The 23,184-nt window shown below is 50.8% G+C and overlaps 1 protein-coding gene across 4 annotated transcripts in view; it reads right to left on the reverse strand.

Annotated features, from left to right (window-relative positions):
• MAN1C1 (mannosidase alpha class 1C member 1) overlaps positions 1-23,184 on the reverse strand; it is a 147,731-nt gene that overhangs the window by 66,297 nt on the left and 58,250 nt on the right. For 3 of the 4 annotated variants that reach the window (XM_068967326.1, XM_068967325.1, XM_068967322.1), the window contains exon 2: positions 19,467-19,563. In XM_068967326.1, the coding sequence (XP_068823427.1) occupies positions 19,467-19,563 (97 nt within the window). Of the gene's footprint in view, positions 1-19,423; positions 19,564-23,184 lie in introns of all 4 variants that reach the window. The other variant, XM_068967323.1, reaches the window with a different exon arrangement.

Raw genomic sequence — 23,184 nt, forward strand, 5'->3', positions numbered from 1 at the left:
GAATCAATAAGTTCTGTCCGACAATGACTGCTTCCCTGTACCAGGGGCCTGGCGGCTGGTGACGACTCTGAGGCTAATGATAAGGAAGAAGAGGTGAAGTTTGTTGTTCAAGGTTATAGCAAAGTTCCGGGCAGGGAGAACAGACGCTGACCTTCCCAACCTCAAAGCTTGCAGTAGCTTTTCCCAGTTGGCCCACACCTTTTTGAAGCCCTCAACTGCATTTTCTTCCCCAGATCAAGTTACTGCAGAGGCAAACCAATTCTCTGGTTAAGAGAAAAGAATGTGAGCAGATTATCTATTGATTGCCATCCTTCCAGGTTTTATGGATAAAGACCCCCTCCCTAGACTCTGCATGGAGCATTGACAGGCCAAGTGGCCCCGTGATGGGAGGTCGAGAGGCCAGAGCTTTGAACAGCCTGATTTTAGCTCTCTGGTAATCTCTGCTGCGTGGGATGGCTTTCGACATTGGCATTTCCGCTCCCTGGGTTTTAAAGAATGAGAAATCTGTGGCTGATCACATATTCAGCAGCCAAAGGCACTTATTTGAAGACCTAAATTGCAGAAATAACTCGCCTGATTAGTTGAATGAATATGAGTCAGATCATCAAGCTCAATCTATGGATAAATCAGGAGGAGTTAGCTGCGCCCAGTGGAGGGCAAGTCTCTTCCGCAAGTCTCATCAACCTCTTCTGCCGGGCCAAGACGCACTTTCCCTGCAAGGTGGCCCAGGCGGGAATCCTTGAGCCTCTGCTCAAGTCTTTGAGAGAGAGGCATTGCCTTGCTCTGCTTATGTATCAGGACCAGCCGCACCCGGAGCCCCAGCTCCAAGGCAGATTTTCAAGTTCAGAGGCAACTGGACCTCTGATTATTCCCCAAGGGCAGATCCCCTGAGGATGAGCCCGGCCTAGTGAGGGACACGTGAAGTGGGCCTCACCCTGGGGCCACGAGCCTGTCCTGGTGCTCGCTGGTGAGTTCCTGCAAAACAAGCCTGAGCTTCTAGGGGTCAGCCTCAGATTAGCCCAGTCCAGCAGCATTATCACCAAGCAAATAGCTAACAGCCCTGCCGCATGCCCAACTCCCCCAGAGTGGCCTGCAAGGGTTCCCCCAGCCAGAGCCGGGCTCCCACAAGGAAGAGTTCTGGAAGGAGTTACAGAGCCTCTGAGCACAGCGTACACTCTGCTTAGCCATACCACAGCCCAGCCTGTAGCCCAACCTTGCTGAGCTGTCAGAGACCTTACGGCTCCCCAAAAGTGGGCCTCTGGTCAACTCTTCCTCTCTCTGGAACGTTCCCAAGAAGGCATGTCCCAGGGACTGAGGACCACATCTACATCATAGCAGAATGGCACCCCAACACTCACTGATTCTTCCTGTCCTGTTCCTATCATGCGATGGTGGCGGTGACGGGACTCTGAGAAGACCAGGCCTCGGGTGAGGTAGTCACAGAGTAAAGAGCTGGAGGAGACGAAGCGGGGGACAGGTGCCATTAAACCATGCAACGGAAGGCTATACAGACCCAACCCTTTCCATCAAAGCTTAGAGCATCAGAGAGTTTGGGTTCCAACGTGGCTCTGCAATGCTGGCTGTCTGACCCTGGCCAAAGCACACGCCCTCTCTGGACTTCATTGTCCTCATCTGTAAAATGTAAATGTTTCTATACAGAATTATTTGTAAGACTCAGACTCAACAAATAATATATTTAAAGCAGTCAGGAGAGTGCCATGTGGTGAATGCTTGCACATGTTAGCTAGCCCTGTTCTAAAAACCTATTTTAAGAAAATATTAGGACATGTATGCCAAGATTAGTGAGCTGACTTAGGAAGAATGGCAAAAAAAATCAGAAATAACCTAAAGGTCCAGTAGAAAGATAAGAAAAAAATATATAAAATGTATATACATATACATACGTACTGTGCTGCAGTCTGTGGGGTCACAAAGAGTTGGACACGACTGAGGGAACTGAACTGATGTATATACATAAACGTGTGAATAGACACAACCTCTACGTGTGTGTGTGTATATGTGTTACTTCCCAGATGGCTCAGCGGGTAAAGAATCCACCTGCAATGCGGGAGACAGAAGAGGCATGCGTTTGATCCCTAAGTCGGGAAGACCCCTGGAGGAGGATATGGCAGCCCACTCCAGGATCCTTGCTTGAAAAAGCCCCACGGACAGAGGAGTCTGCAGGGCTCCAGTGCAGGGGGTTGCAAAGAGTAGGACTCGACTGAGCATCCAGCCACACACATATATGGATATGTTCATACAGCAGATGACTCCAGTGCCATAAACGTGACAATACAGTCGCTAGTGTTTAACAGCTTGAAAAGGTGATCAGAAAAACACTTTAAGTCTTCAGCGGAAAAGGCAGATAACGAGACAGTACTTTTTATATTATTCCATTTATGTAGAAATACATATTCATATATATGCATTTTTCATGAAAGAAGACATATCTGGAGAGACACATGAAACCGTGGGTCACCCTGAGTGATGCAACTTCAGGAGCCTTTTTTTCTGGTTCTTTGGAATTTTGAATTTCTCTACAATAGGCATATACTACATTCACCTTTTTTTTTTTTTTTAAGGAAAAAAGAGATGGAGTAACTTTAAGGGTAGAAAAGGATTTTCACACCCAGATAATTCCAACACAGATAAAAGGATTTGTTCAGACTTCATCACTCTCCAACTGAGAAGAGGCGTGAAGAATGGCAACCTTAAAAGAGAAAACCCCACCTTTCAAGGTTTAGTGTCTGAGAAGAGTAGCTTAAAAATTGAGAGTGTCTCGGCCATCCCGATGCATCCTTCCCTGTCGCTCCATCCCCCGGGACACCAACCTTGAAAGTCAGCAATAAACCAGACACAGAAGGTGTCTTTCTCACAGGGAACACAAAATCAGAGTATCACAGTGACAATAAATTTCTACTTTACCTCACAATGAGACCCTTCCTGCTGAGATGGGGGAATTTGGGGCACAAATCAGCTCTCTGGAAGGAGGAGACATTTTCACGGGATCAGCTGGAGGTCGGGGAAAACTGCAAAGTCTAAACATTCTTCGTGTCATAAGTTTGTCAGCTGTGTTGAAGTCGACAAGATGCTTACCCAGCATCTCAAGTCATATGCCCAATTGAAGTGGTTAAATGTGTAAGCTATAATAACCACTGCAAAGATTTCATAAGCCTGTGCCCAGGGCTTTAGCAAGCCTGCCTGCCTCTTCTCTCCACACCAGGAGTGGCACAGCCAGACTGCCCAAGAGTGGGTCGCAGGAGAGGAGCCACTGGTTTACCCACCGGCCCATTTCCAGCATCTGAGCTGTGGCCTGGGGCTGGCACTGGATGTAGGGTCAGTCCGAAGCTGTGCCTGCCTTCAGGAAGCAGATTATACTACAGAGCACGTTCTTCCAAGAGAAAAACACAAATCCAGCTTGTGTTCCCTCACAAAGGTAACATCGGAGCTTGGAGGCAGCAAGGAAGAGAAAGGGGACAGATGGAGAGAGAGGCTGTCCCACGATTCAGCCTTGGGAGAGAGACGGGGGCCAAGGCTTCCTAGGTTCCTGACTGGTTCCTACGATCAGAGACAGGAGTGGAGATATGCTGAAGGTGTAAGGAGCCAGGTCAGTGCGCCAGGCAGGGGTCTGCAGGGGACTGGGCAGTGGGATGGGCACTAACAGGGGGAAGGTGGGGCCCCGCCAGTGCCTAAGAAGATGGACCATTTGTGATAATACAGCTCCTTTGAGGTTTCTCTTATCAAAAGCATTCAAAATCCTCTCCTTGACCCCACAGGAAGGTGGGCGTAACATACATCCACACCCTCAGCCCCTTCTGAACCACACTTTAGAAAGAGCTCACAGTTACACTGTTACCTGGGGGCAGGGTTAGTTCCCAAGTACCATGTGGCTGGAAGGCACTGCTTTTTCATGATTACTCTGCCTGCCATTTGCACAGGCCATGCTCACTGAACATCTGTTGAATGAACCCCTAGACGGGCTGGACCACTCACCCCACATGGCTGCTCTTCAGACCACTGCAGCCTTCCTGCTGAACTGGAGACTGGCCTTCAACATCCAGTGAAGTGTGAGTCCCCCCTCATCTCACCCAGGTGGCAGACTCAGCATCCACAGTGGGGCAGGGGGCTCACCCTGGCCAAAGGCACCACCTGGGCTGAAGTGTCTGCGCGAAAAGGACTGATCACTTTGGGAACCACATCCTTTAGGCCTAGGAGGGTCCCGTGGGTCCTAACCCAGCCTGTGTATCAGAACCACCAATGGGGAGAGTCTATTTTTAACACAGGTTCCTGGGCCAGATCCAGACCCCCTGAATCAGAATTTCTGGGGATAGAACACAAAAGTCTGCATTTGCAAAAGCCTATGGGTAATTCTGATGGTTTTCCCTGGTAAGAGCTACAAATTGGTCCACACTGCTCATTTCATAGACAGCAAGACTATGCCAGAGAGAGGGGAGAAAGTGTGTTGTCCAAGGTCACACAGGCAGAGCAGGGAGGGGACCTAATCCTCCTGCTTCCCCTGGCAGCTCTGACAATATTAGTAGTAAAAACTGATGATGATAATAGCAGCTACTATTTATCAGCTACTACTATTTGCAGCTCTAAGCCCTTCACGTGTATTAACCAACTGAATGCTCGCAGCCGCCACTCTATGCCACTCGATGAGGCACACATTATTATTCCTGTGTTTTCCAGGAGAGAAAACTGTGGCAGAGAGGTTTATTTAATCACCCAAGGTCACACAGCCAGAAAATGGTGACAATGGTGATGAGGCAACCTGTGACAAACCTGCGCTCTTGACCCATTGGTATAATTGCCTTCAATCACCAAGAGCCTCCCTTGCATTTTGCTTCCTCCCCAGTGTGCAGAACTGCAGACTCTGGGATGCTCTGGGGACTGGTCTCTGTGGAGCTGCCCAGCTTTGCACCCTGGATAGGGAAGACAGAGCCCCAGCCCAGATCCTGGGAGCCGGGGGAGCCCAGAGAGAGGGTCTTGCTTGCCAAGGGACCTGCTTTTGCATTTCCATCTGGGTCTGAGTATGGTTCATGTCCTAGGAATTCAAGTCCCCTCAGATGAAGAGTTGACTCATTAGAAAAGATCCTGATGCTGGGAAAGACGGAAGGCAGGAGGAGAAGGGAACAATAGAGGAAGAGATGGTTGGACGGCATCACTGACTCAATGGACATGAGTTTGGCACGCTCCGGGAGATGGCAGAGGACAGGGAGGCCTGGCGTGCTGCAGTCCATGGGGTCACAGAGAGTCGGACACGGCTGAGCACCGAGCGACAGCAAGAGATGAAGCCACACCCCAGGAGAAGGAAGGCCCCTTGCTGCGGATTAGGGTGAGAACAGAAGAGGCGGTTCCCCCGGACGGCCCCTGCGACAGCATCTCAGACAGGGGTGAGCGCCGTGCAGTAAGAGCCCTGTCTGAAGGGTTTGAGCTTTTGTCCTCCTTGGTTTGGGGAAAACAAGTAACTACTCTGGCTTCACTTTTTCAGCCCAAGGCAGGGCAGAGGGACACCATGGACCAAGGCCAAGCTGTGTCAACAGAATCTCCGCAGCAATCTCCTTTTAATCAATAAACATACACAGGCCCTTCTTTGCCCTTCACTAGTCCTCTGGACACCCCAAAGCACCACCTGGGCCTGATGACACGCTGCTGTCACACAGGGCAGGGATGCAGGGACTCCTGGCCCATGGGGGGCTCACAGTCCCTGGGGCAGAAGAAAGAGGACAGGGGAGCTTTGGAGGCAGAGAAGCCTGGGTTGGAACCGCCGCTCTGCCTCTTTGCAGGCCTGGGCTGGTTAGTTCTTTTCAGAGCCTTGGTTTCCTTGTTACACCCACACCTCAAAGAGGCACCATCAGGAAAAAAGGAAGCTCATGAGAAGGTTCCTGTGCTGGCAGGTGGGCACCTGTAGCGACTCCTGCCAGCGCAGTTCTAACAGAGACAAAAAACCCTGGGCTGTTGGCAGGTGTACTGCCAGCATTCCTGGCAACACTTCTTATCAGGAAGAACTTCCCATGAACAGTGAGCAGGTGCAGGCTTTCCCAACCCGACCTTCACAGGTCCAACCTTGGTAAAATAAATAAACAACTCAAAATAATCTTTTACGGTTGCATTGGTATAAAGAAGCTGGATTCATTATTTTATATTTGCATTTTCTTCTGATTTGAAAAGAAATTAAAATGAAAATACTTTTGTAACCCAGGCACTGCATGTCAGGGAGAGGTCAGGCCCCGCGCAGGAAATGCCTGGCTGGATACGGGATGCTCAGGCAAGATCTCTTCCCTTCAAGCCCACAGCCTCTCATCTCCACTCCCACCAACCACTCTTGCATGTGAGCACCAACATTCTACCCAGCAGGACCCCTTGACCTTGGTCTGAGCCACTCCCCAGCCTATAGCAGAGATTTCATGGGTGTCTGTCAAAACCCTGAGCAACTCTGGGGTAGGTGCTGCCTGCTCCCGTATGACTCCTCCTAAGTGCCACTGTCTGTGACTCCCCAGCAACGAAACATGGGGAATGTGATGAAAACGTTTCACAGTCCCAAGAACTTGCTCAGCAGCTCTCGGTCAACACTGACGTCCTCTCTCACAGCTGTGTCATTCAGGCGCGCGTGTTCTGTCCGGCTGCACAGGCAGACATCATTTGTCTTTTCTCCAGTGAGCTCATCACGTTGTTCCTTACACCCTCTCCCCTGCTCCAGACCTGGCTCAGAGCCCGGCACATAGTAGGTACTCAATGCAAAGCTGCAGAGCTGAATGAAAACTCTCCATGTCCCCCTGCGTTCTCAGTTGCTTGTTGCAAAATAACATTCTGAGCAGCTACTATTTTGGGAATGGGTTGTTTAGGGAGCGGAGCCCTGGCTGCTAGACATGGGAAGCAGGCAGAGGGCCTCAGGCATGATGGCTCCCTTCCTCCCTGTCCTAATCATTTGCTTGGTCATCGGTGGGATTAGACAACAGCAATTATCCCACATGGTCTAGTCCCGGAATTCAAAGTTACTGGGGGAGAAAATACAATTGTGCTTTATCCAGTCATTAAAAAAAAACACACAACAAAATAAGAGCAGTGGATTTCAAATCGCCTTTCAGACTTGATGAAAAGAAAAACAAACTTGAGTATTAGCTTCAAATTGTGCTGACAACACACTTCCGGATCCTTTTGTCCTCCTCCAGGCTCTTTTCAGAAATTTTCAACAGTTCCTATTGATCCCTGCGTGGTTCTCATGCTGACCATTTATGGCCCCTCTGCAGAGCAGGGAACGGTTCGCCGGGCTCAGAGGCCCCTGCGGGGAGGTGGGGGGATGTGAAGTCCGGCCCCCACCCTCCAGAGGAGTGGCCACCGCGGCCCGTGCAGCACCTCTCCCCCTGTAGCTGATCAGCCAGGCTGAAACACACTCCAAAGTGGCCCAATCACCCTGCTCCTTTAGGACCTAGAAGTAACACGAGAGCCCATATGCCAGAGGCTCAAGGTGTATGGTGGGGAGATGAGCCCAGAGAGGGAGGGAGCTTGGCCTGGGTCACACAGCAGACTGGTGGCTGAGAAGCCATAAGAAGCCAGGTCTCCTGGCTTCTGGGGTATGGGGTGGGGAGAAAACACTGGGAAGCAGTCATGGGATTCCCTTAATATGCCAGCTGCCCACAGAGGGTCTCTCACCATGCCCTCACCCTCTCAATCCACAAAGAACACCTTTTAGACTCCAAGGGGCCGTAGTCTCGGAGAAGGCAGTGGCACCCCACTCCAGCACTCTTGCCTGGAAAATCCCATGGGTGGAGGAGCCTGGTAGGCTGTAGTCCATGGGGTCGCTAAGAGTCGGACACGACTGAGCGGCTTCACTTTCCCTTTTCACTTTCATGCACTGGAGAAGGAAATGGCAACCCACTCCAGTGTTCTTGCCTGGAGAATCCCAGGGACGGGGGAGCCTGGTGGGCTGCCGTCTGTGGGGTCGCACAGAGTCGGACACGACTGACGCGACTCAGCAGCAGCAGCAGGGCCGTAGTCTTGCTCCACCTCCCCTTTGAGGTCTTTGCACATGTGTTTCTGTTCCCATGATCCCGCTCTTACGCTCCTTTCATGCTTCAGGCCTCAGCAGAGGCCACGTCCCCTCCCCACTCAGGAAATCTTTCTGAAGCCCATACCTCCAAGGATAAGTTAAGGAGCCCTTGGTATGAGCTTACACCTCACAGCACTCATACTGCCTTAACTGAAACTGCAAGTTCATGCATACATCTCCCCGCTAGCCTGGGACATCCATGTGGGCGTCCATCTTGCTCCCTGGTGCTTGCCCTGTGTCTAGAGCAGGGTCTAGTGGCACATAGCAGGCACAGAATGATCACTGGCAGATAAAGAAATGGTCTCCTGTGATCCAGGAAGGTGTCATCATCCCCATTCCACAGAACAGAAAACTGAGTTCAGAAAGGAAACGCTCCAGTTACCCAGTGAGTGAGTGGAAGAGCTGGGGTTTGGATAACTCAAGTCTCCTGACTCCAAAGTCAGCATTTTCTCTATCAAGACCCCTTTCCAAGCCCAGTAACTGAACTAGAGAAATTTCAGTTCGTACCATCTTGGCTCGTGTGTCATAGCCAAGTGGGCTGGGAATTAGAGGCCACCCATGGTGCTGGGGAGACAGGGTGGGAGCGGGGAGTGAAGGAAGCCACTGCTGACCGTTCGTTGCGCTGCAAGGAGGCACTTGAGGCAAGCTGGCCCGAGAGCCTCGATCTGCCAGTAAGTCCAGGCAGGAGGGGCAGGGGCCAGCTCCAGACCAGGGCTGAGCCAGCAGCACAGGGCGGCTCTGCTTTGGGGAGCACAGGCCCAGGAAGCTGAGGCTTTGAACGTGGGGAGTGGTGGGATCTTGATTCAGAGGGAGGCAGCATTCAGTAGGAGGCTAATACTGAGCACACTGAGGACAGCAAGCACTAGTGAGGATCATAGAACCAGAACTTCACACACAGCTGGCAGACTGCTGGCTTATCCTCTCTGGAAAGCTGGCAGCATTCAACTAAAGCTCAACATATGGACACAGAAGGACCCAGCAATTCAAACCCTGGGTAGATCTCAACATAGATGACTGCTTGTTTCCACCAAAAGCACATATCAAAGTGATCACTAACTTCAAATACTCTTCATAGCAATGTAAACGGTGCAGCCACTGTGGAAAACAGTAGCAGTTCCTCAAAAATTTGCACATACAGTTACCATATGACTCAGCAATTCCATTCCTGGCCATATACCAAAAGAAATAAAAACCAACATTTCATACATGAAAACTTACACATGAATGTTCATAGCAGCATCATTCATAACAGCCAAAGAAAAGCAGACACAATCCAAACATCCCCTGACAGCTAAATGGATAAATCAAATGTGGCATGCCCATACAGTGGAATATTACTTGCCAATAAGAAGGGATAAAGTACTGATATCTGCTACTGTGTGGATGAACCTTGAAACATTACGCTTAGTGAAAGAAGCTATTCACAAAAGGCCAGTTTTGTATGGTTCCTTTTATAGGAAGTGTTCAAAATAGGCAAATCTGGGGACTTCCCTGGTGGTCCAGTGGCTAAGACTCCATGGTCTAAATTCAAGGGGCCCAGGTTCAATACCTGGTCAGGGAACTAGATCCCACATACCACAACTAACAGTTCGCATGCTGCAACTAAAGATCCTGAAGGCTGCAACTCAGACCGGTGCAGCCAAATGAATAAATAAATATTAAGCAATAAAAAAAGAATAGACTAATCTATAAAGGGATAGAAAGCAGATTAGTGGTGGCTTAGGGCTGCTGGGGAGGGAGGGTTGGTGAGAAATGGTGAGTGACAGCTAAAGGGTGCAGAGTTTCCTCGTGGAACAGCGAAAATGTTTTAAAACTAATTGTACTGATAATTGCAAATATAATCAATCGCTAAATTTTCAACAAACAAATAAACAAAAAGTGTTTATAGCAGCTTTCCCATAATTACCAAATACTGGGAACAAAGATGTCCAGGAACAGTAGAATGGGTAAACTTGAAAAAGAATGAACCCTTCATGATACAATTATGAGTGAAAGAAAGTAAACCACAGAAGTACATACAGTGTGATATGAACTTATTTTTTTTTGGCTGCACCTTGAGGTATGTGAGATCCTAGTTCCCTGACCAGGGATGGAACCTGCCCCGCCTGCATTGGAAGCATGGAGCCTGGACTCCGCTTCCACTGGACCAGCAGGGAAGTCCATGATAGGAACTTTTAAAGCAGACAAAACAAATCTAAGGTGATAGGAATCAGAACAGTGGTGGCCCTTGGGGACCACGGACCAGGAAGTATCTGGGGGAACATTCTAGGGATAACAGAAATGCTCTCTGTCTTGATCTGTGGGGGTGGTTACAGGAGTTTATCTACATGTAAAACTCACTGGACTGCGCGCTTAAGATTTGGGCGTTTTATTCTAGCTTACAAGTTACATCTCAATTTTCAAAAAGTATTTAATTAAAAAGATAATGGCTCAAGTCACAGGACCAGGGTTCAAGTCCTGGCTGTCAGGCCTTCCTGAGAGTGCCTGTCCCCCTGTGGCTCTTACCCCATCTTTAGACACTGGACCAGATGGTTTCAAAGACTCCAGCTGGCACGGACAGTCTGAGATTCTGTGAATTCACATACCTATTTGTCACTGAGTTTGCTGGGAAATTTGGCAAGTGCTCGCCATCAATGTGGTGCAAAGAAAAGAAGGCTGGCTGTCTGCTGTGGGCTCTGCCTTGTTTCCAAGGAAGGGAAGGTCTTTGGAAATTGGGCAGGAACACGTCACCCCCAGGAGGGAATGTCAGTTTCAATATGAATCATCTTATGCATCGCCAGTAACTTCCTCTGGGAATAGATACCCTGACTCACTCCTCCCCAACAGGAGCAAGACTTGCCACTAAAATTTCAGATTTCAAGAGAATCGGTGTATCCCAAATAGCTTCTCCGAGGAAAAAAAAAAAAAAAAAAGCAATCAGCCTAGTAACCAACCAAGAGTCACAGAGAGGACACTGAGAGCCCAGGGTGCAAACCTCTTTGTCCTAAAGCAGAGACGGGGCCCAGAGGAGGTCGCCGGCTCACTTGGCTGCTGGCGCCAGGGCTGGGACGGGGACCCAAAGCTCTGAGCCTTGAGTTTTCTTTTTACAACAACCTGCTGCTATATTTTCTAAAGAAATAAATTATGCTCTGTGCTGGTGGGAAGCCTTTTAAATGAAAAGAAAAAGAAAACAGCCAAGATGCATCTTAATTAGAAACTGCTTGGGGGAAAAAACCAAAATCTTTGCGGGGAGGAGGGTGCAGAGCAGCGGGCTCTGAATGGTCAGCTGCCCAAGAGCCTGAAAGTCTAGTGGGCTGATACAGAGGTAAGCCTGTTGCTTTGCTAACCACCCAGGTGGACATTCTGGTCTTTAGAAGGTGGCCAGGGAAGGTGTCATTTGAGGCCACAGGGAGGCCCCCATGGGGGGCAGAACCTGACCAGCAGTCGCCAGTCCTATCTGTCCTTCACACGCGTGGGGTACATACTTTCACCCTATTTCCCTCCTTGCACTAAAGGCCATTTGCCAGTGACCACCGCTTCTAATCCATTTCCTCTGAGCTTTGACAGCGTCTGGCTTCCGGATGGAGCAGCCTGGGCTCCTCAGACACGTGACTACCGGGAAGGTCTGTTTGCTGCCCTGAAGCCTGACCCAGTCTACCCAAGGAATTGCGACATCATCACCTCCGCTGAGGCTGATGACAGTTCTTTCTCAAAACAAACTCCAAGCTTGGGTCAGGAATGTGCACCACGGCCGGCCAAAATCAGGGAGTGGCATGGCCTGACATCAATTTTCCAAGAACTAAGGACACGTGGTGTTTTGTTTTGTTTTTCAGAAAAGCAAAACAAAACAAAACCCAAACCTCTGAAAAACAAAACCTGTAAAAGCAGATATGGCATTTTCAACCAGATAAGTCCAAGTGCCCTGGTACTTGACGAGACAGGAGACAGGAAAAGGACTGGGAAGGGTTATCTGCACTTGGGGAAGAAAAATCTACTGTTTCATGAGGAGTTGCTAAGTGCAGGCTCTGTACTGGGGGGACCAAGGCCTGCTGGCCCCCTTTTACAGGTGAGTAAACTGAGGTTCAGAGAACTCTCTCTTGTCCAGTTTAAATCAGCAAGTAAACCTGAACCAGGGATTTGAGCCTGGGCACATCTCCAAAGTCAAAACTGCTGCCACCCAGAAACAGACTCAGAGACCTATGGAAACAACGTGGAGATCCGTGGAAAATGGGGAAATGACTGATTTTGCACACAAACAGTCTGCAAAGCATGCAGTTCTCCTGGCAGCCATGCTGCAGTGTGTGTGTGTGTGTGTGTGTGTGTGTGTGTGTGTGTGTGTGTGAAAGACTGTGAACCTTTTGTGGAAGGCACTGCTAAGTCACACGCCACAGCTTCTACTGTAAAAATGACATCTTGGGGCCTGGATTGATTCCCTCTTCAACATCATATTTGCTCCATTTACAAGGCAAAGATGATTTTCCCCCCCTCTCTGCCAAGGCCAAACATTCCCAGGCTGTGATCTGAAAATCGTGCTGTGTTCATTTTAGCTCTTGACTCACCCAAGGCCATAAATCATCCCTCGAAATGGGGATCAGGTTGGGCAGTTCTATCAGGGATTCAGCAGGTAGAGGCAAAATCCAATCCGGGGCTCTCACGGTCACCCGAGGCCGGCTCAGAGATTCTGGCCACACAAGCACCTCTATCCTCCAAAGGGAAGATGCCCGAGATCAGAGCCGCTGACTAAGCAGGACTGCTGCTCTTTCAGGGTCAGCCTGCTGACTCCTAATGCACTTTGTGATGGGGGAGGTCAAGGCAGCTGCAGAAGATGCGAGCACAGCCGGGCCAGGAAGAACGGCTTCAGGGAAAACAGGGCAGGCAGAGACTGCAGGGGGCAATTCATTCATTCGACAATATTTATCGAGAGCCTACTGTGTGCCACGCACTGCTGTCTTCCTTGGGATGTAATTATTCTCACGATTACTTTACAATAGACACAATAATAATAGCAGTAGCTTACTGTTAATGGTGCATATGGGCAAGTATATTTAAGCATATGGGCAGGTTTTCTACACATCAACTTTTACCTAATCCTCGCCACTGCTAGGTGAAGTAGGTATTATCCTCATGGTACAGATGGAGAAAGTGAGGTGCAGAGAGTTTAAGAATCTGGCCCAAGGTCACATGACTAGTAAGTGGCAGATCTGGGATTCAAACTCAGGCTGGCATGGTTCTCAAATCTATGGTTCATCAAATCCATCATGCTGACAGCCAATGGTGTGTTTTGCAAGTAGGTGTTTTTAGACTGTTGGGCAGAGATAAAATATTTGCCTATGGTGGCAGAAGAGGGAAATCTTAATGTTTTTCCCAGGCCCTGTATAGTCAACTGATGTCTAATAAGTCATGATGCCTTCGGATGGGTGGCTGCAGACCCTGACCTGAAATACAGGTCTTTCTGAGCTTCCCTGAGGGCAGTGGAGCAGAAGAAGCAATACCACCCACCCGGAGACCATCCCCTGGCTCTGCTCCCTTCTCTACAGATGCTCATGTGGTCACTGGGAGACAGGGCAGTGTTGCTGGTTTGTGGACTGGGCTTTGGAATCTGATGGAGCTGTGATCAAGTCTCTGCTTGATTACTGTATGACTAAACAAGTCCTAAAACTTTTCAGGCCTCAGTTTCCTCATCTGTGAAATGGGGATAAGTGGATAATCCATATCATAGCAGAGCTGTGAGGAAGACATGAGAGAAAGCAGCTACGGTGCCAGGTGTAATACATGTACAGGAAGCAGGTGGGCTCTTGGCCCCTAAATCATACACCTCCTAAAAGACAATTTACTCTTGCTAGAGTTCTGAGAAAGTCCAGCTCCTGGTGGTGATCTGCCCAGAACCACAGGCCTTGCTTTGTCAATTGGGCTAATCTCAGAGTGGGTGGTGCAAAGAGCACAGGGCTGGGACTTCGGCCTCCAGAGTTCAAATTCCAGCCTACAATTAGCATGCTGTGTCACCCTGGGCAAGTGCCTTCCCTGCTCAGGGCTTGGTTTCCCCACGTCTGAGATGAAGGTGTTGGACTTGTCATCAAAAGGCCTCTCTGGTGGGGACCTCCCCAGACTCTGTATCCAGTACTGATTTCCCCCACTGCTGAGGGAGAATGAAGGTTTTACGATGGCTCTTCTTGGGAGGATTAATGCTAAGTGCTTCAAGGCTGGCAGCTGGCACTGAGTGCGAGGTCTCATTTCTCTCTTGGAAGCCCTTCTGCTAGCAGGAGGCCAATTTATTCCACAGCCTTGAACCCTAACCTTCCCTTGACTTTTCCCTGTTAAAAATTTCACTGTAAGCTGTTTAAATGAAAGCGTAAGAGGTACACTGCCTACCAGTGGCCTGCCCACTATGATCTGCCATGAGCACTTGAGGGCTGCTGGGAACAGTGCAAGAGGGATCAGGGCTGGGAAAGCCTTGGAGTCCTCATGTGGGTCCCTGAGCCCAAGACACTTGGTCACAGCCCAGTCAAAGTGGGAGAAGCGCACACTGTCCTACGGGTCTTACATCATCCTCATAGTGGCTGAACTGAAGGATGCTTCCTATGTGCCAGCTGTGGATACAAGCACTTCTCACGTATTAACTCATTCAGTTCTCAAAACAATCCTCTGAGTCGACATGACTGTCCCCACGTCATAGCTGGAAACTGAGGCCCAGAAAGGTTAAGAAACTCACCTAAGGTCACACAGCTGAGAAGTGGCAGGGTAGCAAGCAAGCCCAAGCTGTCTGGTTAGAGTCCGTGCTCTTCAGCTGACTTCTTTAATATTGCCCCAGGTTCTAGCAGCAGCCCCTTTTACAGGTAAGGAGGCTGGCCCTCTGAGTACTGAGCGAGCTGCTATACTTTATAGCATCCCCAGCAGCGGCTTTATGGCAGGCTCCTCTACACTCCCCTCCTCAAATATGTTCTTCAAGTGGCGGGCTCACCTCTGTGACTTCACAGTGATGAGAGCATCGCCACTGCATGTCGGTTGTGCCCGTGAGGAACAGGCCATGTCCTCCCTGCTGGCAGCTAGTGGTCTTGAGGGCATTTTCTGGCAGGATCTGCAGAGCAGGACTGCGGTGAACTGAAAGCCACTTTAACACTCAGTTGTTCAGGACACAAAAGCTAGCTTGAGAGGTGCCTCACCCAGAGGTCTGACTCTCCAAGTGAGAACAGATTCAGGAAGGGACACACGGGTGGCAGGGAGGAGAGATTCAGTTAGGTGAATCACCCCGTATGGAGCCCAGGCTTCGCATCCGATGTCCTGGCTGCAGCCCCTGTAAATCCTGCAGAGCCAGGCACTGGCTTGAACCCGTCACTCCTCCCCGTATGCAACTCTCCTGGTCCTGCAGGCCTGGGGAGGAGGATGTCAGAGCCCACGCCAGACCAATACGCACCAGCATGCAGCTCAGGGACCCCGAACATTCACCCAGCTGGGCAGAGCAGGGTGGGGATGGCCAACAGCTGACCATGCCCTGCAGGGCTCAGCTTCCAGTGAGGTGACTGATGACAGAGGCTGCCAGAGCCCAGGAACGATGCCACCCATAAGCCCGTATGAGCCCAGCAAAAGCAGCAGTGGTGTGACAAGCAGCTTAATTCAGGCCAGTTCATCTCCCACCTTCTAGAATAGTCTGGCTTCCAAGTCCCTCGCAGGTCCAACCCAAACTAGAACCTCCTCCAGGCTCCTCAAATGCCCCGAAACCCTCCTCCTCTGGGGGTGTTCCCATAAGCCTCTGTACCATCAGATCCATTCGCGGCAATGATAAGCATAACTACCACCTATTAAGACAGTTCTGTCAGGAAGCCCTGGGCTGGGCTGCGGTAATGTTTTCCTTTTGTTTTTTTTTAAAAGATGTATTTATTTACTTTTTTGGCGGGGGGTTGTGCTGGGTCTTCGTTGCTGCACACAGGCTTAGGTGTGTGGGCTTCAGTAGCTGGGGCTCACGGGCTCTACAGTGTGGCCTCAGTAGGCACGTGGGCTTAGTTGGTCTGTGGCGTGTGGGATTTTCTCAGACCAGGGATCGAACCCATGTCCCCTACATTGGCAGGAAGATTCTTAACCACTGGACCACCGGAGAAGCCCCTGGGTTAATGTTTTCATTAGTTCCACTTTACAGAAAACTCAGGCTCAGGGAGAAATGCCTTGCCCAGGGTGACTCAGGTAGGAAGCAGTGAAGTCAGTCTGAACTTGCTGGGCTCCAGGGGCCCAGAACCACAAGCCAGAGAAGGACTGTTGATCCCCTCTAGTTGTCCCTCATTCTGAGAGCGCCTAGATGACCCCAAAGGGGCCCCAGTGTACCTCTTGGCAGAGCTGTACCATTTACCCCTGTGTCCCCAGCAGTGAGCGCCAGACGTGGTGTTAAACAAGCAGCTGCTGAGTGAAAGGACAAGAAACCAAGGCTAGTTTCTCCTTGCCCAGTGCCTGGGGCCTTGCATGTCCTCTTTTCCCAGGAGACAGCCGCCCAATGCGGCTCAACTGCTGGCTGCAGAAGGCAGGCCTCGCTTCACGCCAGGATTGCTGCGGGCATGGGGTGACGGGGGCGCCCAGGGCCTTGCCAAGGCTGCTCATGGGAGACAGGGGGCCTCAGCACCCCCGTGGGCTCACCTGGGCAACTGCCAACCATATGTATTACAGTGGAGATCTTAAATCACTCCTATATACCTGGCCCTTTGTTCAGGGTGTTCCTGCACCCTCTCATAGCAACCCGAGTGTGAAAGGTGAATGAACAGGACCCCAGAGCGGTCAAGTGACTTGGACTTGGACACACAGATAGCTCAGGGCAGAGTGAGGACTTGCACCCAGGTCTCCTGGTTCAAGATCCAGGTTTCTTTGCATCGTTCCAGGCTGCCCTTTCTCCCTCAGGCTCCGTGATGGGAAAGGGGTTGGAGGGTTGAGATGTACATCACAGGCCCTGAGGGATTTCATAAAATGGGACTTGGTTCAGCCCAGTTCCTCCCAGTATGGTCCCCAGTGGGTGCCCCCTCTGTCCCCATGAGTGGTCACAGCAGTAGCTAAGCCCACGCTCTGCAGTTTCAGAAATCAACAGCCTCCCGTCCACCTCCACCAATTTCCTGAATATTTGTACCCCGTGCAGAGAGGAAAGGATTACCTCCCTCGATGACACTAGTAACCGAAGCTCTAACAACTCTGATGAGAGCCACACTGGCCATCTTTCCCCAGGGCTGATGTGGGTATTGGGGAAGGTCCATGATCTGGGCAGGGAAGGCAGTGAGCCTCCAAAACTGGAATCCACACATTTCATATTTGGGGTTAAAGAAACATCGGCTTTCCTCCTTCACACTCAGAAGTCCTCTCTCCAACTCAGGAGTCCTCTCTCCAAACCTGTCCTAAGACAACATTTTGTGCACAAAGATGGTAACAATGTGCTATTTCTACTGGTGAAAAATTGGAAAGAACATTTCTCCAGCATCAGTGGAATGGTTAAATGAATTATGGCACGTCAAAGCAATAATTGTATTTAATAAAAATATTCTTTTTTTTTTTTTGGCCATACCACATGGCATGCAGGATGTCTTAGTTGCCTGACCAGAGATCAAACCTGTGCCCCCCGCCACGGCAGTCTTAACCACTGAACCACCAGAGAAGTCTCCCCGTTAAAAATATTCTTTATGAAAAACTTTACATGAGTTAAGGAAACACGTGAGGTAGCATTAAGTTAAAAAAAGAAGGAACATAACATTATATTGGGAAGAGGGAAGAGAATACTGAAGAAAAGATTGAAAGGAAAGAAGCCACAGCATGTTAAAAAGCAGAGACATTACTTTGCTGACAAAGGTCCGTTTAGTCAAAGCTATGGTTTTTCCAGGAGTCATGAATGGATGTGAGAGTTGGACCATAAAGAAGGCTGAGTGCCAAAGAATTGATGCTTTTGAACTGCGGTGTTGGAGAAGACTCTTGAGAGTCTCTTGGACTACAAGGAGATCAAACCAGTCAATCCTAAAGGAATTCAATCCTGAATATTCATTGGAAGGACTTATGCTGAAGCTGAAGCTCCAGTACTTTGGCCACCTGATGTGAAGAGCTGACTCATTAGAAAAGACCTGGATGCTGGGAAAGACTTAAGGCAGGAGGAGAAGGGGATGACAGAGGATGAGGTGGTTGGATGGCGTCACTGACTCGATGGACATGAGTTTGTGCAAGCTCTGGGAGTTGGTGATGGACAGGGAGGCCTGGCGTGCTGCAGTCCATGGGGTCACAAAGAGTCGGACACGACTGAGCAACTGAACAACAACAAAGCCAAGATGTCCACAGAGGCTGCATCTATGTGGCAGAATGAGTTATTTTTTGCCAGCGTTACACTTTCGATACTTTCTCTTATCCCCTACATACCTATCATAATTAGGGGAAAAAGGCAAGATTCACCCAAATCACACCCTCCTACTCAAGGGACGTGAACTGTCTGAACAGCCTGAAGGGTCAGGATGCTGCCTGGAGTAGATCCTGCCTGAGTCTCTTTTCACGTAACACAAATATGCATGGGAGGCTTTTCTTTGTAAACCTGCTTCTGGAATTTTTCTGGAGAATTTCATCTGACTTAGGTCCTTGGTTCTCGGTGTCAGGAGTCTGTGCTTCTGAGGAGTGGGAAATACAGGTGAGGAGTCTCTGTCTCCAGCCCTGCTCTGCCCAAATAGCTCCTGTCTCTCAGGGAAGAAGAAAGCCCAGTGCCTCCAGCATCTTCTCACGTGAAAGGCCTGCAGAGAAGAGAGCTGGCAGTTTGTCCAGGAATTACATTTGGAACCTGAAGCCGTGCCGGCAATGAGGCACTCTGCAGACTCTCCAGCTGAGAGGGGCTTTCGAGGCTCTGGGTGAGGAGGATCTTGTGGCAGCAAAGGGCAGAGAGGTCGGGCAGTGAGGCTGCAGGTCAAAGTCAAGCTGCCAACACGCAGCAGCACCCGTAGGGCTCCCTAACGTGACTGTGTGTTCACCAAGCCAGCCAGCGACAGACATGCCCCCAAGACCCCCAAAGCAGTGTGCGTGCCCAGTTTATCAGAGACATGTCTGGTTTCTCTAGGCAAACATCCCAGATCATTTTACAGCCTCTTGAAGGAGCGGATTTAAACCCCATCCTGTGTCCTTCAGATCTGCCTGCCTTCTCTGTGGAAACACGTGTCCATCACTCACTGTCCCCACTCACATTTCCAAGTCTGTCTGCTCTGAAAATTAACAACAGGTGCATAGAAAGAAGAGTGTGAGGTGAGGGAGAAGCATGTGGGTTTCCCTCAAACCTAGAAGGCTCAGCAACCTAGACAACCCCGAAGGGAACTCACACTTAGGAGCCTCCAGGTCTGGAGAAAGAGGGACACCACTCAGAAGGCAAAAAAAGCCAACAATAAAACTGTCCCCGAGCAGGGCTACTGCTCGGCTCCCAGGGGCAGGGCTTCTCCCGAGGTCAGCTCACCGAACATGTTGCCCTCGTAGCCGTCTCTCGTGAGGGGCCGGAGCTCGTTTTTCCCCATCGCGTAGCGCTTGTAGCTCTGCCAGGCGAACCGCATCATCTGTAAGAAGAGCAGAAGCAGAGGCTGAGCGTGGAGAGTCGCGGCGGCACGGGCTGGCCGCACGGCCTCGCCTCCTACAGCGGGATCTGAAACCACACGGCGAAAACAATCTTCCGCACTGAGGAAGACAACTTCCTCTCACCGCCATTTTCATAGTCACACCTGGAAGACCATTCTCCTCAGACCACCCCACGCATCCTGCGTTTACCCACAGACTCCGCAGAGATGACACAAACGATACTAAGTACCTTCTAGCCAACCGGATCTGAGTGTCACCATGGAAAGACACCTCCTCCATGAAGCCTTCTTGGACTTAAAGTGACCCTTTGAAGGGAAGGAAATGAAACTCCCAGGGAGATGTCTGTTAGAATCTAATAGAACCATCCCCTGTGGGAGGAATTAACTCCCGATTTGTAGATAAGGAGACAGGTCAAGACAGGAGGTAACCTGCCTGGGGTTACCCAGTGAGTCAGTGAGAATGCCAGGACTTGAACGCATGCCCTCTGGCCCGAAGTCTTAAGTCTGTTCCCTGAAGTCACTGCAGGAGTCTCCATGAACTCCTCCAACACTTGGCTTGGCTGTCCCAGGCCTCCGAGCACCCCAGCGGGTCACTGTTAGTTTTCGCTTCACTGGCTCTGGACCATGAACTCTTGAAAGCCGTTACACTACACTTTGTTTGCCTCCGTTTCCCCAAAGCACCCTGCACAGGTCTTGGCAACGAGTGTCTGTCAGCTCTGTCTCCCAGTGCGTAAGTTCTTACTGTGCTAAGTCACTTCAGTCATGACTGACTCTCTGCGACCCTGTGAACTGTAGCCCGCCAGGCTCCTCTGCCCATGGGATTTTCCAGGCAAGAATGCTGGAGTGGGTTGCCATGCCTTCCTCTGGGGGATCTTCCTGACCCAGGGCTCCAATCTGCATCTCCTGCACCTCCTGCACTGGCAGGCGGGTTCTTCACCATGAACACCATCGTTAGGTGAATTATGTCAGCCCCTTGGGAGCATCACAGAAGCAACCTTGTCCCCTAACTGCGCTTAGCACTGGAGGCTGGAGGGACACAGGGTGACAGTCTGTCCCCAGCCCTGCTACCCCACCCCTCCCCGGGTCTGTCTTTTGCTTTTGACGGCAGGCTGAAGGAGAGGGACAGCTGAGCAGGGCTCTGGGGTGACCACAGGGTTGAGGAAGGGGCCAGGCCGGGCAGTGGAGGCACTCCTGAGGGACAGGGAGGTGGGAGGCAGCCTGGGCTAGTGGAAGGAACTCAGGCTTCCGGGCCAGGGAGGCCTGGCTTCTAATTCTCTCTCTGCCACTATCTCTTTGATTTTGGCAAGCGACTAAAAGTCTCTAAGCCTCAGCTGCCTCATCTCTGAGATGGGAATAACAAGGCCTGCTCTGCCACAATCCTGAAAGGTTTAAATGAAAGCAAGTAGCTAGAAATGCCGTTTTCGACCTGACACAGCAAGTGATCAATAAACACAAGTCCTCCTTCCTGCTCAGCCTGTAAAATACCAATTGGCTTCTCCAAGCCTTATCCATCCACCCCTCCTCGCATCCACCTTATTAGTTCTCAGACTTGGACTGCATCCGCGTCACCTGGGGAGCTTGTTAAAACAGGCTGTTGGGCCCCATCCTTGAGTTTCTGATCCAGCAGGTCTGGGGTGGGACCTGAGGTTCTTGGCTAAGAGACTCCCCCCGGTCCATGGGTCACACCTGAGAACCACTGGTCTACTGTGTGTGTTTATGTCTACTTCTCAGCTCATTTCAGACACTGTCTGGCACCCTTCTGCTTGCTTTCTCCCTTCGGTCTCCCGGCCCACCTTCCAGCTTCAGCTCTGTCTTTCTGGACAATGCTCCCTGCACTCTCCATGCTCTGCCACTCCTGGTGCCAAGCCATGTCTTCCAGGCACACCTAGACAGTAGCTACCGCCATGCTCACCACTGGGGCCCAAACACACAGACCCCAGAGGGCAGGCCTGCCAGGGCTATGACCTGTGCTCTCCATGAAATCACGATACTAGCATAATCTAGTATTATCTCTCCACTTCAGGGATGCTGAAACTGAGGCTCCGAGATGGAAGGTGGGCAGGGAGGCACAGTCAGCAGGACTGGTGGTGTGAAGCCCTGTCAAGTCCCAGGCAGGCAAATCCCACCTCCGGGCTTGGCCTGCTCTGTGCCTTCCCCTGAGACACACATGTGAATGTCATGGTAATGCATGCCAAGCACTTGGCACCGGCTCTGGGTCCTGGTTCCGTTCCTCTGTTATTTTCTACTTATCTTGAATTGGCAATAAGGGAAACTAATTGCTGGGTAAGAGCGCTTAAGGGAGACCAGCCTCCTCCCTCAGGCTCTCTTATTCTGGGGGGAGGCCCTCAATTAAGTCGTAGGGGAGGTGGCTGGGTAGGGGAGCAGCAGGAGGCTGTTCCAACATAAATGGCAGTAGCAGGAGCGAGGCAAGGACCAAGCTCCGCCCCAAGCCCCGCCTACTTGTGCAGGAGTAATTAAGAGGACCATAGGTATCCACGTGTTCTCAAAGGAGCTGTCACTGCAGGGACGTGGGGATGTTTGGATCATGGCCCGTTCTCACAGTCCTCCCCATCAACGGAGGGGAAGGAAGACACACACAATCCCTGCGTCACTGGGACAGGATTTGGAAGGCAATCAGAGCTGCTCGGTCACACACACATGTGCCGAAGGGCACACAGACCCTTGAAAGCTCAGCCTAGTGTCTGCACTTTGGGTCGCCAGCCCAGGCGCTGGACGAGCAGGGGTGACGGGAAAGCTCACAGCCAGGCAATCTTTACTTCTCTTCCGCACCCGCCCTAACCTACCAGGTGGCCTGTCCTGTGCTTGCCGCAGTTTGGGGTGCAGTCATTATGCGATTGCTCCCCAGTCCCCTTCCTCCACTTCCAACTGCTCATCTTTCAAGTCTCAGTGGAAATTTGAAAGGGGATGTGTCTTCTGAGTAACAGAAGCGCTCAGGAGAAGGCGAGTGTCTCAAGGGGGGCTTCTGGGTGCACGCTGTGCTTCGTCGCTCAGTCGTGTCCGATTCTTTGCGACTGTATGGACTGCAGCCCGTGCAGGCTCCTCTGTCCGTGGGGATTCTCCAGGCAAGAATACTGGAGTGGATTGTCATGCCCTCCTCCAGGGGATCCTCCCAACCCAGGGATCGAACCTAGGTCTCCCACACTGCAGGTGGATTCTTTACCATATGAGTGAAGCCCCAAGGGGAGCTTCATGGGCACCCAAATGTCCTGATGGACAAGTAGGATTGTGAGGACACCAGAGGATAACCCTGGAACTGGTGCTGTGTGCCCTGGGCAACCCCTGGACTTGGCTTTAGAGATGGACGGTCCCTGGCTTCCAGTTTAGGCAGTTCTAAGGCCTGAAAGGTGACCTGGCCACCTCTTGTCCCGTGCAAACTCCTTAATAAAAGGCTAAGTAATCTCTCTTTGAACACTGTGAGTAATGGGGTGCTCACCATCTTACCAGGCAGCTCATTCAACTGCGGAATTTCACAAAGTTCTTAACCAATCCAAATCTGCTTTTCCCTGCAGGCCATGTGGAAGACAGCTCATACGCTCCCACCACAGATCTTCATGCAGGAGCAGCCAACTCTCAAGCCACTGT

The sequence above is a fragment of the Capricornis sumatraensis genome, chromosome 3 (assembly GCF_032405125.1).
Source record: "Capricornis sumatraensis isolate serow.1 chromosome 3, serow.2, whole genome shotgun sequence".
Taxonomy (NCBI): Eukaryota; Metazoa; Chordata; class Mammalia; order Artiodactyla; family Bovidae; genus Capricornis; species Capricornis sumatraensis.